This window comes from Panthera onca, chromosome D4 (assembly GCF_046562875.1).
Source record: "Panthera onca isolate mPanOnc1 chromosome D4, mPanOnc1 haplotype 2, whole genome shotgun sequence".
Classification (NCBI taxonomy): Eukaryota; Metazoa; Chordata; class Mammalia; order Carnivora; family Felidae; genus Panthera; species Panthera onca.
Genome location: NC_138351.1, coordinates 90,634,916 through 90,650,378, shown reverse-complemented (window position 1 = coordinate 90,650,378; position 15,463 = coordinate 90,634,916). Strand labels below are relative to the sequence as shown.

The following is a 15,463-nucleotide window of genomic DNA, read 5'->3' as shown; positions in this document are numbered from 1 at the left end:
GAATGTTTCTGCTTTCTTCATGCGCTTTTTTGTTGTGTGTAGGTGGCACAGGAGTGGATCAGCTCTCCAAACAAAGAGAAGTTCTATCAGTTGCATGTACGGAAATTTCCTGCTGATTATAAAAAGTACTGGGAGTTTGTGGGTAAGTTCTTTCTTCTGTAACTTGGAATATATAATAATTGGAGCTTTCTGTTTGAGGAAACCTCATTGTCATCTGAAAAATTTGAGACCTAGGTTTCCTAAGCTGAATTCGTAACTTCTTCCAAGCATGTTTAAAGGCTTCGTTAACGAGGTTAATTACTGGGACAGTTACGAGTATAAAGTTCGCGGTTTTAACCATTCTGTAACTAAGCACAGGCCAAGGTGGAAGCTGCACATGGAAGAGAGGGTGAGTGAAGGGGGCTTGACAACGTTGGGGCGGGGAGGGGGGGGTATTGTAAACAACAGGTGTGTTGTTTATAGTTGCTCAGCGTTACAAGCACTCAGAGTAAATCTCTGTGCCAGGTCAAAACGGTTGCACGTGTTAAGACTTTTGGTCCGTGTTTGCCTTTGCCTACTGAAAGGAGCATCATTTTGACTCCTACCGTGAAGTGTAAAGATAGACATCTCCCTCATGTTGCGAGTTTAAACTTCTTTTCCCCAGTTTTATGTATGAAAAATGTATCTCATTTGAGTTTATAGGGTTTGTCCCAAATCTTTTCTGATCATTTGTATTCGTCAAGGGGGTGTGGGGATAAGTGTCTTTTCATGCCCCTTGTCCTTCTTTGTGTTAGGGATGTTGTTTTCTTCTTAATCTGCAAGCATTCTTGTAAATTGCTTTTTTCAGTTTCTTCATTTGTGGTTCAATTTCAGATGCAGTTTTTGAGGCGTAGATAATTTCTACATATATTCAAAACTACCATATTTATTTCTTCATGGTTTTGACTTTGGTCTTAGAAAGTGGGTAAATACTTCCATATTTTCTTGTAGTAGTTTTATATTTTTAATATTTAAATTGCAAATTTATCTGGCATTTATTTGGGTCACATGATGGGAGTCACATAGTATTGACTCAATCTGGCTTCTGTAACACGTCTGTAAAATTCATCAATTTTATGTGTGTCTTCACTGTTTTTTCATCGTTATGGTAGTATTTCATTATGTGAATATGTCATGATTTTACTGTGGGGTGTTTGAGTTTTTTGGGTTTTTTTTAATTATGATTTTACTGTTAGACATTTTTTTCAGTAGTTTTAGCCTGTGTGTCGGGTCCCCAAGACCGTCCCCAGGTTCAGTGATTTGCTATCACGACCCACAGGAGTTAACATACACCCATGCTCGTGGCTGTGACTCTGATGGTGAGAGCATGCAGAGCAGACTCAGCAAAGGGGAGCACGTGGGGTGAAGTGTGGACGACGCCAGGATCGAGCCTCTGAGAGTCCTCTCCCGGTAGAGTCACACAGGGTCTATTTAACTCTCCCAGCAATGAATCGTAACAACACGTGGCATGTGAAATGTTACCTACTAGGGAAGCTGTTTTGTTTTGTATTTTAGTGAAAAGAAATTTTTAATGTTGATTTTTGAAGGAGCGGGAGAGTGCACAGTGAGGGAGGGGCAGAGAGAGAGGGAGACACAGAATCTGAAGCAGGCTCCCGGGTCTGAACTGCCAGCACAGAGCCTGATGCAGGGCTTGAACTCACCGACCGTGAGATCATGACCTGAGCCAAAGTCAGGCACTTGACGGATGAAGCCACCCAGGCACCCCTCAAACTCTTAAACTGTGAGATCATGACCTGAGCCAAAGTTAGTTGCTGAACCGACTGAGCCGCCCAGGCGCCCCCCCCTACTAGGGAAGCTTGTTAGAGACTCAGCGCCCCAAACACCCTCTGCCTAGCCTAAATTCGTGACTTCCAGAAGGAAAGCAGGTGTTCGGCATAAACCGTATTCTTTTTGCAAACAGTTTAGGCGCAGTTTAGGCTGACATTTCGTCAGCAAACGACAGTCCCAGAATCTGGGGTCACAGGTGCCACGGGCCACCCTGGTAAGCAGACCTAAGGATAGCAGCCTCGGGCGTGCCACCTTAACTCTTACACCGCATCTTATGAGCTGTGTCACTATGATGTTTCCTCTGTGTTTTGTGAGGGCATTTTTGTTGAGTCCCATATCCAGAAGTGGGTTGTGGCGTCTCGGTATGCGTGTGTTCGGGTTGCAGAGGTAGTACCCAGCCTGTTGTATGGCACTGGGCCCCCCCCTCCCCCAAGAGTGTGGGAGAGTAGGTCTTTGCCAGTACATTTGTACTGATTGTCGTTTACTTTTAGCCATCATGACGCGTTTCGATTGACGGCCTGGTGTGGTTTTATTTTGCCCTCTCCTTGTTATCAGTGAGAGGTTGAGCACCTTTTTATATATTTAGCAGCTGCTTCAGTCATCTGTTTTGGGAAGTGCCTGTTCAAGTTTCCTGTTAATTTTCTGTTATCTTTTTCTTATTGATTTGTAGGAGTTCATTACGTAATTTGGATCCATGCCAATCTCTCAATTTGGCTTGGGTTTTGACTCCACAGATGTCTTTGAAAGTCGTAGTTTATTCTTCTCGAGAGTTTCTTTTATGTACGTCTGGATGTACGTAATCTTTACACCCATCGTGGGGCTTGAACTCACGACTCCCAAGATCAAGAGCCACATGCTCTTCTAAACAAGCCAGCCAGGCGCCCCTAGAATTTATTTTTAACGTAGCAAATGCATCTTTTTTTTTTTTTTTTTAAAGTTAGTGTTCTGTGCCTCGTTTAAGAAACCTTCCCCTGCTATAGGGCATAAACATGTTATCTTGGCATCTAGAACAGGTGTCACCAAATCGCTGCTTGCAGATCTACCCCATATCCTGTTTTTGTACTGCTCTGGAGTAACTTTTGCATTTTAAAAGGACTTTGAATCAAAGATGGTGAAAATGCAACAGACACTTAGGTGTGGCTTGGAAAGAAAAAGTTTGCAACCCCTTTTCTAGATGGCTCATTGTTTTATTAACCTGGAATTTATTTTCATGCATGAATGAGAACATAAGGGCCATATGTTGTTTGTTTTTCCGAATGGAGATGTGGTTATCCCAGTGTTACTTATTTGAAAAGACCACCCTCTTCCTGCCCTGCAGCGCCGTATTAGCCATAAATCTAGTGTCCGTTTAACTCATGGGTTTTTTTCTGGATTCATTTCTTCTTCGTCGGGTCATCTTCCTACCCTGTTGCCCATATCACATTGTCTGATTAGTCAGTCCAGCTTTATAATAAATTTTTTTTAACTTTATTTATTTTGAGAGAACCTGTGCAAGCAGGGGAGGGGCAGAGAGATGGGGAGACAGAGATCCCAGGCAGGCTCTGTGCTGTGAGCGCAGAGCCTGACACGGGGCTCGATATCGGGAACTGTGAAATCGTGACCTGAGCGGAAATCAAGAGTCAGACACTTAACTGACTGAGCCCCCCAGGTGCCCCTATAATGATCCCATAATACCCGGTGAACAGGTCCTTCTACCTTGTTTTGCCTTAGGAGTGCTTTAGCTGTTCTTGTCCTTTTGCGTTCCCGTATAAATTATTTGGTTTATTTTCAGTGATGTTTTTATAGTTTATGATGGAGAGATTTTGTAGATTTGTCTTTGCTTTGATTTTTTTGCAGGGAGGGGTCATTTGTAATTAAATTCAGGGAATACCTCTAAAAGATGCAGACCTAAAAATTTATAATAAAGTAACATTTTATTGCTTAAACTAGTAACAGTAATTCTTTAATATCGGGTAGCTAGTCAGTGTTCAAATTTCCAGTTTCCTCACATAACAGTTTTTTTCAGCCAGCTTCGAATAAGATCCAAACTGGGGCCACGCTTTGACACCAGTTGAAATGTATTAACTATAATTTTCTCTTTTTTCTTCCACTTTGTAATTTATTTGTTGAAGAAGTTGAGTTGTTGATCCTTTACAATTACTGTCTGTTATTGATTATGTCTCCCTGGTGTTGGTTAAGCATGTTTGCCATTTGTGTTCCCTGTAAGTCGATAGTTGTATCTACAGGCACAATCAGATTCGAGTTTGATTTATTATTTTTGGCAAAACTGTTTCATAGGTGGTGGTGGCATGTTCCTTCTTCAGGAGGTGCATGAATCTCTGATTTCTTTCTGTAATATTTACAGCTGTTGATGCTTACTGCCTAGGTGAATTTATTAAAGGTACAGAATGCTGATGTTTTTATTTGATCGTTTCTTCATTTATTAGCTGGAATAGTTCTTTTTAAAATTTTTTTTTTTTTAATGTTTGTTTTTTGAGAGAGGGAGAGAGACAGAGCGCAAGCAGGAGAGGGGCAGAGAGAGAGAGAGGGAGACACAGAATCCGAAGCAGGCTCCGGGCTCCGGGCCGTCAGCACAGCTGAGCCACCCAGGCTCCCCTGGAATAGTTATGTAAAGACAAATTTCTCTCTATTATTCGGTTACTCTGTGGTATACTTCATAAAGAAAGGTAGGAAAGTTCTTGACTCTTGATCACTTTTCAAAATAATGAGTTAATTCACTACAAGCACTGGTGTTGACCATTGTGCTTTTTAAAAAATTTCATAAATACATGAATTTAAGTATACTTGTGTTTCTAACCGTTGTAATTCAAGCCCTTTAGATAGGACCCTACGAGTCTCTGAGAGTTGGCCTGCTATCTGATAGGACCAGTATCATCTCTGTTCTTTTATCCCGTCTCTGCACTTGCAGTTGCCTAAGTCAGCCTTAGCATCTTGTACAAGAAAATAGCATTTCGGCGCTAATATAACATGAGGAGCGTTTGGCTGGCTCAGTCGGTTGAGCGTCTGTCTGACTCTTGATTTCAGCTCAGGTCATGATCCCATGGTCGTTGAGATCAAGCTCCGCATCATCGGGCTCTGCGCTGGGTGTGGAGAGCCTGCTGAAGATTCCCTCACTCCCTCTCCCTCTGCTCCTCCCCCGCTGGTGCGTGCGCACACACGTGCTCTCTCTCTCAAAGAAAACAGTAACGTAATACGACACGATAACGCACTGTACGTATGAACAAGTAACACAGGTAAACAGAAGAAAACGTTGAAAAAAAGATTGGAGAAGGATACTCCTGCAAATTCAACTAAAAGAAGACTTGTTTAGCTCTGTTAATCTCAGACTAAATAGACTGTAAGACAAAAAAGCATTATATACGAAAAGGGAATCTTTCATGATGAGTTTTGTTCAACCGAAGATACGACGGTTCACAACACGTATGTATCTGAAAATATATTTAAAGAAAAAACTGATAGAAGGAGATTATACTTTTGACCCACATTGGAGACTTTGAACCGTTAAATCAGAGGTGAATTAAAAAAAAAAAAAAAACACACCATGAAATGAAATAGAAGTAAATGGACCTAATTATATATTAAGTTTATTACCTTTTGTTTTGGTTAAGTACTTTTACTTTTTTCCCATTTTAACATTTCTTTTCATTTTTTCTTCCTGTTACTTTGGAAAGTATACCTCCATTTAGACTTCTTTTGCTGTTTTAGAATAGTTAGGTAAAACTTAACAACATGTACCTTTGATTTATGAGTCTACAGTTTTACTAGATCTTTGGAGTGTCTCCATTGACAAGGCAAAACCTTTACAAGACTCTAATGTATCCCCATGCCACTTTGTATGCTCTTGTTGTCATGTATTTTTAATTGTGGTTTTTTTAAGTTTATTTATTTACTTTGAGAGAGAGTGCAGGCGGGGAAGGTGCAGAGAGAGAGGGAGACAGAAACCCAAGCAGGCTCTGTGCCGTGCTCAGACTCAAGGGACCGTGAGAGCACGACCTGAGCCGAAATCTAGAGTGGATGCTTAACCGACTGCGACACCCAGGCACCCCTTACTTGTGTTTTAAACTGTGTGAAATTTAATCTGTAGCCCCCAGGACAGTCCTTTTTTGCTTATGGATTCTACCAGTTTGTGTATTTTTTCTTTCCTTGTGCTTTGCTTATCTCTGGTGTGTGTCATTATCTCGGGAAAGTTATTTATAAAAATAATTGGAGGCCTGGGATGATACTGCCTTCTTCCAGAGAGGATGTCCTTTTGCCTCTCCCAGGCTTCTGGGGGCACCCACATTACGGGATCATCTCAATCCAATTTTAAGGGATTGTGCTTTTCTGAAGCATCCAGGTGTTTGGAAGCCGGGCCGCAGCCCAGGTCAGGACGGGTTTGTTTCTGCTTCGTCCTTGGGTGTGGTCCTTAGTCTCTCAGGGTCCCTGTTCTGTGCAGGCCCTGGACTCCAGTTGTTGCCTTTTTAGTCCACCAAGGCCGTCCCAGGTACGGCCTGGCCTGTTGGCTGCCACTCCAAGAACAGTTCAGATGTTTCTAGGGGAAATACAGGGCTGACTCCAGTGGATTTCCAGATTCTTCTGGATCTCTCAGCACAGTAACTCTTCACTGTCGTATTTGGTCTCTGATGCTTTCAAACAGGTATTTCTTATCTCACACATATTAAAATCTTGTTTTGCTTTAGTGGTTCAGCCTACCGGATCCCAGCGCCTTGTGTTTTAGTTCAGTGTATTCTTGCTGGATCTGGCGGTTGGTACTGAACTTCTTTATTCTAGTGCTTGCTCTGTTTTCCCAGCCCCAGATAGTTCACAACTGTCCTTTCCCCCTCGTTTGAAATGCCAGCAGTAGGCTCGAAACTCTTACATACCCTTGGATCTGTTTTTTAGAGTTTCTCCTAGGATTTTGAAAACGAGGAACAAAAGAGAAAGTTTCTTGGTTAAAAACGAAAACTACAAGGAAAGGAAAGCTATTAACTGCTTTGGAATATTACAGTTTTATTTATTTTGGCTTTTTAGCCATTGTTGAGAAACATAACCCTGTATAATCAGTATTTGAACATGTTGACTGGCTTAGACCTATTATTTTAAAGTATGTTACAGTTGACTGGTGCTGTAACTTGCTAGAACTTAGTACAAGGCTTTAACACCCTTTAAGTTAATCTTATGTAAAATAATTCTGTTAGAGTAAACGCCAACTTCTTCTTCTTTGATAGTTCATCTTGAGGAATGTGAACTAACTAAACAGCTGCATCCAAAGGAAAATGATTTGGTGTTTTTGGTTCTTGAAAAACAAAATGGAGAGAAGAAGAACACGGAGAGAAATCGCATGCCGGATCTCCACGAATATCACTGCGCTTATGTTCATAAATTTCGCCGCACCTCAGTCAGTAAGTACATAATGAGACGGTAAAGAGAAATCTGTCGGAAGTTCATGTTTTAATTTCCCTCTGAGACGTACTCTACTGGCCATGTTTGTTACGCACGTACCAGACATGCATTTGCTAGCTTGATTATCTGTCATTCGGAGTGTTTATTTTTAGTTTCTCTAGATTCATCTGGGAAAGGCCCAGCACTTAACTGCTCTAGACTTACGATTTAAAAGCTTTCTTTCGTAACGTCCTCTCTTTCTGGTACATGCCTTCATCTGTCATTGCAATTATCATTCAACAACGTGCAGACCATCTGTCTTCTATGTCTTAAACCACATTCCAGCCTTGGTTCTGTGGCTAATTGTCAATGAGAAGACCAGACGTGTAAGTCGTTGCAAGGCGACTTGAAGAGTTTGCTGTTTCCGTCACTCGCACCCCTTGTGCCATAGGGACTTTTCTCGTGGGAGGAGCAGAACAGGAGTAATGTTAGGTTGATCTAGCAAGGACCTCCTGCGTGCTGGACCCCGTGCCTTGTCCTTCCTGCACACGTTCAGCGTCTTCCCCAAGGCCTTGCAAAGCAGAACTCTGTATTCCCACCTGTCGGGACATCAGGGCTCAGGGACGTCCTGTAACTTCTCTAAGGTCGCTCTCAGTATTAAATGGTAGGCCCAGAACAGAAACCTGCGTTTGTTTGACTGCAGGGTCGTCCACGTTCTAGATGGCCTGGCACGCGGCCTCTTTAACATTGCCGCTTTGTTAGTCTCAGTTATGTGAAGAGAACACGATTTCATTATTCCTTCATTCTCCTTCTTCCATCAAATCTTAAAAACTCCTCAGGGTTCAGCGTCCTGCCGCACCCGTGCTGGGCATGCCGCATTTATGTCCTCACTGTGGTCCGGCTCAGTCCTTCCCGTAGATGCATTTAGGGGAGCGGCGGCAGGGGGACGTGGCTTAATCTGTGCTTTTGACTCTCACAAGTAGTGACATTAGCCAAATTTATATTTCTAAGATCGTCTCCCTCCAGACTCCTCGAGCGTCCCAACTATGTGACCTCTCTGTGTGCAGCGCCGTTAGACAAAAAGATCCAAAGAAACGCTCCATTTTCTGCCTGACCTCTACTCCTCTGTTTTTCCATCTCAGTAAGTGGGATGCCTTTTTTTTTTTTAGTTGCTCAGGCCCGAAACCTCAGTCATCCTGGGTCCTTTCTTTCTCTCACACCCTCCGTGCTCTCCGTCAGCAAATCCTGTTGACTCTCCCTTTGCAAGTATTTAAAATCCACGCCCCACCTCTGCTGCTGCATCCTGGTCCACGCGACCGCTAGCTTTAACCTAGATGACCGCAGCGGCCTCCGGAGCGGCCTTTTGGCTTCTGTGCTTTTCCCGTGGCAGTTTATTCGTCATCCTGCAGTAAGAGCGATGCTTCTAACGTGTGAGTTTGAGCCCCTCGCTTGCCAGCACAGAACTGCCCTGTGGCTTTCCGCCTGACTCGGAACAGGGTTCAGAGCCAGTGTTGTGATCTGCGGAGCCGTGTAAAACGGAGCCCCGTTTTACTCTGTGACTCTGGCGGCACGCGTCGCCCTGCTTCTCCTTCCAGCGGCGCTAGGCTTCTCCCCGTGCCTGAGATACTCCAGGCGTAGCTCCGCTTCTTGGGCCTCACAGCTGCTGATTCTTTGCCACTGGCTCCCTCTGCCCAGATCGGGGGACCTGGCGGAACCGTCTGAGTGCGCCCAGCTGCGCGGCGTGCTCCTTTCTTTCAAGCTGCTGCTCAGATACCGTCTTATCGGGAAGACCCTCCCGACTCTCCCCTCTACAGTGCCCCCTCCCTGACATCCCCCGTCAGTCACTTGTTCATCCCCTTTCTCTGCTTCCTTCATAGTGCTGGTCACTGCCTGACATGTTTGTTTGGTTATCTGTGTCCCTCTTCTAGAAAATAAGCCTCTTGAGGACAGGAACACTGCCTGAGTCTCAGGAGGCTGTCGGTAAACTTGTGAGTGAATAACTTGAACACTCTGTCGTACAAAAAACATAGGTTATAAAATACATCATTCTGAATACACCATTCTTTGTAGCTGCCCAGCATTATTCACCGACAACTGAAACTGCTTTTTCTCCTTCTTGATAATAGTGCGTAATGGGAAATCTGAGTGTTCCCTTTCCATCCAGACTCAAGATAATTTGCCACTCAGTTTAAATGAACTCGTGAAATGCACTGTAATCAGTTCTCTGGTAACTACACAGAGGAAGTTGAAAGCCATGTCTTTGTTGAGTGGACGGAACCAACTAGCCAGAGCTGTTCTGAACCCAAACCCCATGGACTTCTGTACGAAAGATTTACTGACTACGACGTCTGAGAGAATCGTGAGTGATGGTTTAATAAGAACAGAAAGTCAGAGAATTGCATGTCAGTGTCAAAGCTTCGCGTTTCTGTCTGCTGTATATTCCTGTTGTTGTGACAAAGACGTCCCGCTGTGCATGCACAGTGACATTGTTCCGTGCTTAATTGTCTTTAATACGGCAAAGCATGTGCTGTGTTACTCAGCTCACCTCGAGGAAAAAGGCGTAGTACAATAAAGAAACGAAGTTGTGCCCAAACAACCAGCATTCAAACGTTAGATGAGCATCCTATTTAAATGCTCGTCAGCTGATTGCAGTTGAGAAGTAGGAGCAGATTAATAGAGCTGATTTGGCACGTGAATGATGGATGGCGAGTCGGCGGGTGTTGTTGCAGGTACACAGATGGAGTTGCCACTTGGCATCAACGCGGATTTTCTCCCCGTGAGAGCTGTATGTTGGTTCCGGGAAAGCAACGCGGACGAAGGCTGGGGAAAGGTGGCGGTGTTAGGGCCGCTGCTGTGTGCTGGGGCCTTCCTGTGCAGTGTTGCGTTCCCTGATCGCCCTCCAGGGGACCCCGGATGTCATGGATGGCCCAGGTGGAGGCTCAGGGAGCTTAGACCCAAAATCCATGCTCTTTCACTATACTGCTTGGGTGAGGAAAGTCTGGGAATGTTTTTTTTACTAAGGAAAGAATGAACTAAAAGGGGAAGGACCGAAGAATAAATAGAAGGAAAGTGTAGAACAGTTTATTGCGAGCATCTTTGTAAGAATCACGAATAAAAATACTGTTGCAGTACTCGTAGATGGGCTGAAGCCTGTAGACCCTGCCGAGTAACTTCCTTTATGGTAGTGAAAGTGGTTCTTTAGATGAAAGGTGACTTTGGGGTCTTGGCCGATCATAACCGAAGCTTCTGTCTGGCGAAGGTTGGAAGACATTCCAGTGGAGGTTTGTCTTCCTCTCCCGTGCCACTCCAGGAAGAGCAACTCATTCCCACTCCTGTCTTTTGCATAGATCGCCTACTTGAAAGATTTCAACGAAGACCAAAAGAAAGCGATAGAAACTGCATACGCCATGGTCAAACACTCCCCATCGGTTGCCAAGATCTGTTTGATTCATGGACCACCTGGAACAGGAAAGTCAAAAACGATCGTTGGCCTCCTGTACCGCCTGCTGACAGAGGTAGAGTATGTGAGGGCCGCCAGTGCTGTTAGCCGAGCGCGTCATTGCCCTTGAATTAACTGACACGTGCAGAGAACTGCCAGGGGTCTTTTCCCTGCACTTTTGTGGATCTTTTCAGCGACCTGTCCTGTGTGACACTAACCTGAAGGTCTGGGATGGTGGCCTTCTGGCTTTATTGTGGGTCACGTCTACTGCAGAGAAACCGTGTGGAATGTATTCCTGGGCTACACTTGGGTTGGATTGAATACACAGTAACATAAGCGGATGGTGAGGAGAGGCTCAGAGAAGCTATGATAAGATGTTACGTTTGGAGGCAGTCTTAATGTCCGTGTAAGATGTAGGTGCTGTTATGTATTTTTAACTGTTTACGAAGAGAAGTTTGGAATATGCGTGGAAGTAGAGAAAAACTGGAAAGTTCTGTGCCCAAGCTCATTAGTATTTCTTGTTGTCTGTCTTTTCGGCGTGTGTGTGTCAAATTGTAGAACCAGAGGAAGGGGCGTTCAGATGAAAACTCCAATGCCAAAATCAAACAAAACCGTGTCCTTGTGTGTGCACCTTCCAACGCGGCTGTTGATGAACTTATGAAAAAAATCATCCTCGAATTTAAAGAGAAGTGTAAAGACAAGAAGAATCCTTTGGGTATGATCCTTCTATGGGCGTTTCATTTGTTTTTGGTTTCGTTTTCATTGTTTAGTGTGGGCCGTTTTGAATGCGAGCCCCTTCTGGTAATAACGTCTGCTTGGGGCTGTGGCCCATACGTGCTCATTGATTCATTGAGCACATTTTGTTGAGCACTTATTTACTCTGTGCCAAGGCACTGTGCTCGGTGCTGAGGTTTCAACAGGGAGGCCTTCCAAGAGACAGTAACGAGGAAGTGGATCAGTGGGCAGTTAGAAACAAAGCCGTATGTTCTGTAAGCGGTAAAATGTGGATACTTGGCAAACATCTTAGAGCGGCCCTTGGTTTAGTCTCGGGGTGGGGGGGCGGTTAGGGAAGACTTCTGGGGGACGTGCCGTCTGAGATGAAACCTGCAGAGCAATCAGGAGTTGGCCGTGGGAAAGGGTTGGGGGCATGTGGGGAGCCCCTGAAGTTGTTACTATCCATAAAAACGACCAGAGGCGAGAGAACATTGCCATGCAGTAGAGCCGGACCGTAGTTAGCTCCGCCAGGGTGCGGTCCTATTTCCAGTGTGATCTAGCAGTGAGGGGAAGTACTGGTTCGTGAACCCTGTTTCGCTGGGCAGGTGCGTGGGTTGTACTGGGTCTCGAGATCAAGCATACTTCATAGGATCGGTCAAGGTCGAGGGTTTATAAAAGTGCTGCTCTAATAAGCGTAGGAACACCGTGCAGTGAATATGTTGGGTTGAAGGACTTGTGCATCTTCAGTTTTGTAGATAGTACCAGATTCTTCCCAAAAGTGGTTGTAGCAGTTGACACGCCCGGGAGCAGCTCCCACGCACGTGCAGTGGTGTGGTTTAACACGCCTGTCCCTTCCCTGACCAGCCACGTGAGGGCGGCGCTCGGGCCTGTGTGGACAGGGCAGCAGGGCCGGGGCCAGGCGAGGCCAGCCAGCAGCCAGGGTGCAGTTTGAGCTTTCTTAGAAAACGTCTTCTGGCCACAGAAGAGAACCGTGTTGTTTCCCATTGCCTTCATGTTCCGCTCCTGTTACTCCTTGCAGCCACCCCGAGCCTCCTTAAAGAAAGGCCTTGGACACCTTTGCCGTTCAGTATGGTGTTGGTTTTAGTATTCACCCTTTATCGGGATAGAGCAGTTTCCTTTTTCGTTACTTTTTCTTGTGAAGGGCCTTTGGGGTTCATTGCATGCATTTTTCTAGTTGCATCTGTTGAAATGATAATGAAACTTTTCTTTAATCTGTTGTTGTGGCAAATTACAATGTTTATCTAACGTTAAAATGTCTTGGGTTCCTAGAGTAAGGCCAACTTGGTCACGTATTATTATTTTTTAACATGTTGCTAGGTTGCTAATGTTTTATTTAGGATTTTAAAATTAGTACTCCTAAATGAGGCTGGCCTGCGATTTTTCTTTGTCATATCTTTGGTTTTAGTTACACTAACCTTAAAAATGGAATTGGGGAGAATTTTTGTGTTTATTCTTTGGAATGTTTTATATACGAAAGAGATTATTCCTTGAAGATTGATTTGTTTATAGTGTTTGTTTATTGTCTTTTTTTTTTTTTTTTTTTTTTTTTTTGACAGAAGGGTAAGTTTCAATATGTTGTCTAAACGTCCTTAACTGTTACATGTCTATTTAGGGTTTCTATATATATGTATATTTTTAATGTTTGTTTATTTTTGAGAGAGAAACCAGAGTGTGAGCGAGGAGGGGCAGAGAGAGAGGGAGACACAGAATCCAAAGCAGGCTCCAGGCTCTGAGCTGTCAAACTCACGATCCCTGAGACTATGCATGACCTGAGCCAAAGTCGGACGCTTAACCGACTGAGCCACCCAGGCACCCCAGGGTTTCTGTAATTTTACTGAATTTGGCTAATTCATGTTAGCCACTTCCTCAGAAAGTGGCTAATATCCATGAAAAATTTACACTTCCTCTTAGGTGTTTTAAAATATATTGGCAAAAAGTTTCTCACTGTAGTCAAATTTAAAAAATCGCCACTGTATTTTGATTGGGTCACCTTTGTCATTCCCTGTTTTTATGTATTTAGTCTCTGAGTCCACACGTGACATGGGCGGGCCTATGGTTGGAAAGTCCTAGGAAGGAATTTAGTTTTTCCCAGCTAAGCCCATTCACTTCTTCTTCCTCCCATCTCTTCCAGGCCCTTTTCCTTTCTAGCAGGCTTTAAAATTCAAGCCTCCGTGATAAAATTTCTGTACCTTCACTGGAATAGTAGTTTTGCCAACGTAGACATTTGGCAAACTCTCGGTAGAACTAAAGATTTTTAGGGCCGCCTGGGTGGCTCAGTTGGTTGGGCGTTCGACTTCAGCTCAGGTCATGATCTCACAGTCCGTGAGTTTGAGCCCCACGTCGGACTCTGTGCTGACAGCCCAGAGCCTGGATCCCGCTTCAGATTCTGTGTCTCCCTCTCTCTCTGCCCCTCCTCTGCTCATGCTCTCTCTCTCTGTCTCAAAAATAAATAAAAAAAAAAAATTAAAAAAAAATTTAAAGATTTTTAAATCTCTATTTTTTTTTTAATGTTTATTTATTTTTGAGACAGAGCATGAGCGGGGGAGGGGCAGAGAAGGGACGGAGGGGAAGGGAGGGGAAGACACAGAATCCAAAGCAGGCTTCAGGCTCTGAGCCATCAGCACAGAGCCCAACGCGGGGCTTGAACCCACGGACTGTGAGACCATGACCTGAGCTGAAGTCGGATGCCTAACTGACTGAGCCACCCAGGCGCCCCATAAATCTCTGTATTTTATTGAACGTAAAGTAGAAAATTCTGAGCACCCAGACGGTGCCAGCCCCAACGTATCCTGTCCCTCAGGGAAGCCACAGCAGCTTGGGGTCTTGAAGCTCTGGTTTTGAGCTTTCTCTTTGTTTCTGGCCTCTAGGAATTTCTCTCCCATCTCTATGAGCTCACCCTGCAGTTTAAAGGATGTCTGTTATAGTTTTAGTTTATGGAGCATTTCTAGATGGAAACAAGAAAATTGGCAGTTTTGAAACCTTCAAGCAAATGTTAGCCAGAGAAGAGGGCTTCACGTTTAGAAGAATGAGCTGAACTGGGAACAAAAATATGTTGTAGATAACTGTTTAATAAGTCCTTCATTCATTCAACCTATACTTCCTGTACTTAACCTGCTGGCCACCGTTGGAGCCAGTGACCAAAACAGAACCTTGTTCACAGGCAGGAGATTAACAATAAACAAATAAGTACGTGATGTGTCACATTCAGATAAGTGCTAATAAACTCTGCATGAACGCTATGATTTAGCCCAATGATGGAGCGGGTGATGTTTAGATGAAATAATAATAATATAAACTGCGGTAACCTAAAATGAAAGTGTGGTTAATAACAAGCCGTTTAAATGATGCTTACAGCTTTTGGAATTACCTACTCCACAGAATTTCCAGCATGTTTGTATCCCTTAGATTCTGGAGTTAGCAGTGCGATGTGGAGGAGAGTTTCAGAAACATCGTTCTGAGTATTCTGCTGACCGAGAAGGATCTGATAGTCAAATATGATTCTGTCTTGACAGTTCAAATATGTGTTAACATCTGAAAGTCTTTGTCCATCTGAAATATCCTGAGGTTAAGAAATCTATCTTATTTTAACTCACCTTTCCCCAAATGTATTTTACTGTGGAATGGACAGAACACAGCTTGAGAAATGCTGGTGTAATTGAATCTCAAGTTTGTAACGTACTGTTTATGCAACCTCCGAAGCTTTTATTGGGTAGAAATGTAGAAATGGTAAGTACTCGCTTTGAGAGTGGTTGTGAAGCGTATCTGACGTGTATGAATCCTGTAGTGTGCTTTCAGGCGTCTAGTTGATTGATGATTAATCTTAGCTCCCTTCTCTCATTGTTAGTATGCTTGCTTAGAAATAGATATTATGAGATAGTATGAACAGAGACTGGCAGTGTTGTTACTATTCTCTAAGCGCGATTTTTTTTATCAACAGGGAACTGTGGAGATATAAATTTAGTACGTCTGGGTCCAGAAAAGTCTATTAATAATGAGGTCCTAAGATTTAGTTTGGACAGCCAAGTTAACCACAGAATGAGTAAGTACTAATTGAGGCACATACTAATGTTACTTCTATTTCCTTTTATATGATAGGTAATATCTTGGGCATTAAAGGTAATT

General features: G+C 43.8%; 1 protein-coding gene across 8 annotated transcripts in view; it reads left to right on the top strand.

Annotated features, from left to right (window-relative positions):
- Nucleotides 1-15,463, top strand: part of SETX (senataxin) — a 64,861-nt gene that overhangs the window by 25,439 nt on the left and 23,959 nt on the right. For all 8 annotated transcript variants that reach the window (XM_060608292.3, XM_060608284.3, XM_060608289.3 and 5 more), the window contains 6 exons: nucleotides 43-142; nucleotides 7,014-7,187; nucleotides 9,294-9,526; nucleotides 10,515-10,682; nucleotides 11,165-11,321; nucleotides 15,279-15,380. In XM_060608292.3, coding sequence (XP_060464275.3) covers nucleotides 43-142; nucleotides 7,014-7,187; nucleotides 9,294-9,526; nucleotides 10,515-10,682; nucleotides 11,165-11,321; nucleotides 15,279-15,380 — 934 coding nt within the window. The remainder of the gene's footprint in view (nucleotides 1-42; nucleotides 143-7,013; nucleotides 7,188-9,293; nucleotides 9,527-10,514; nucleotides 10,683-11,164; nucleotides 11,322-15,278; nucleotides 15,381-15,463) is intronic.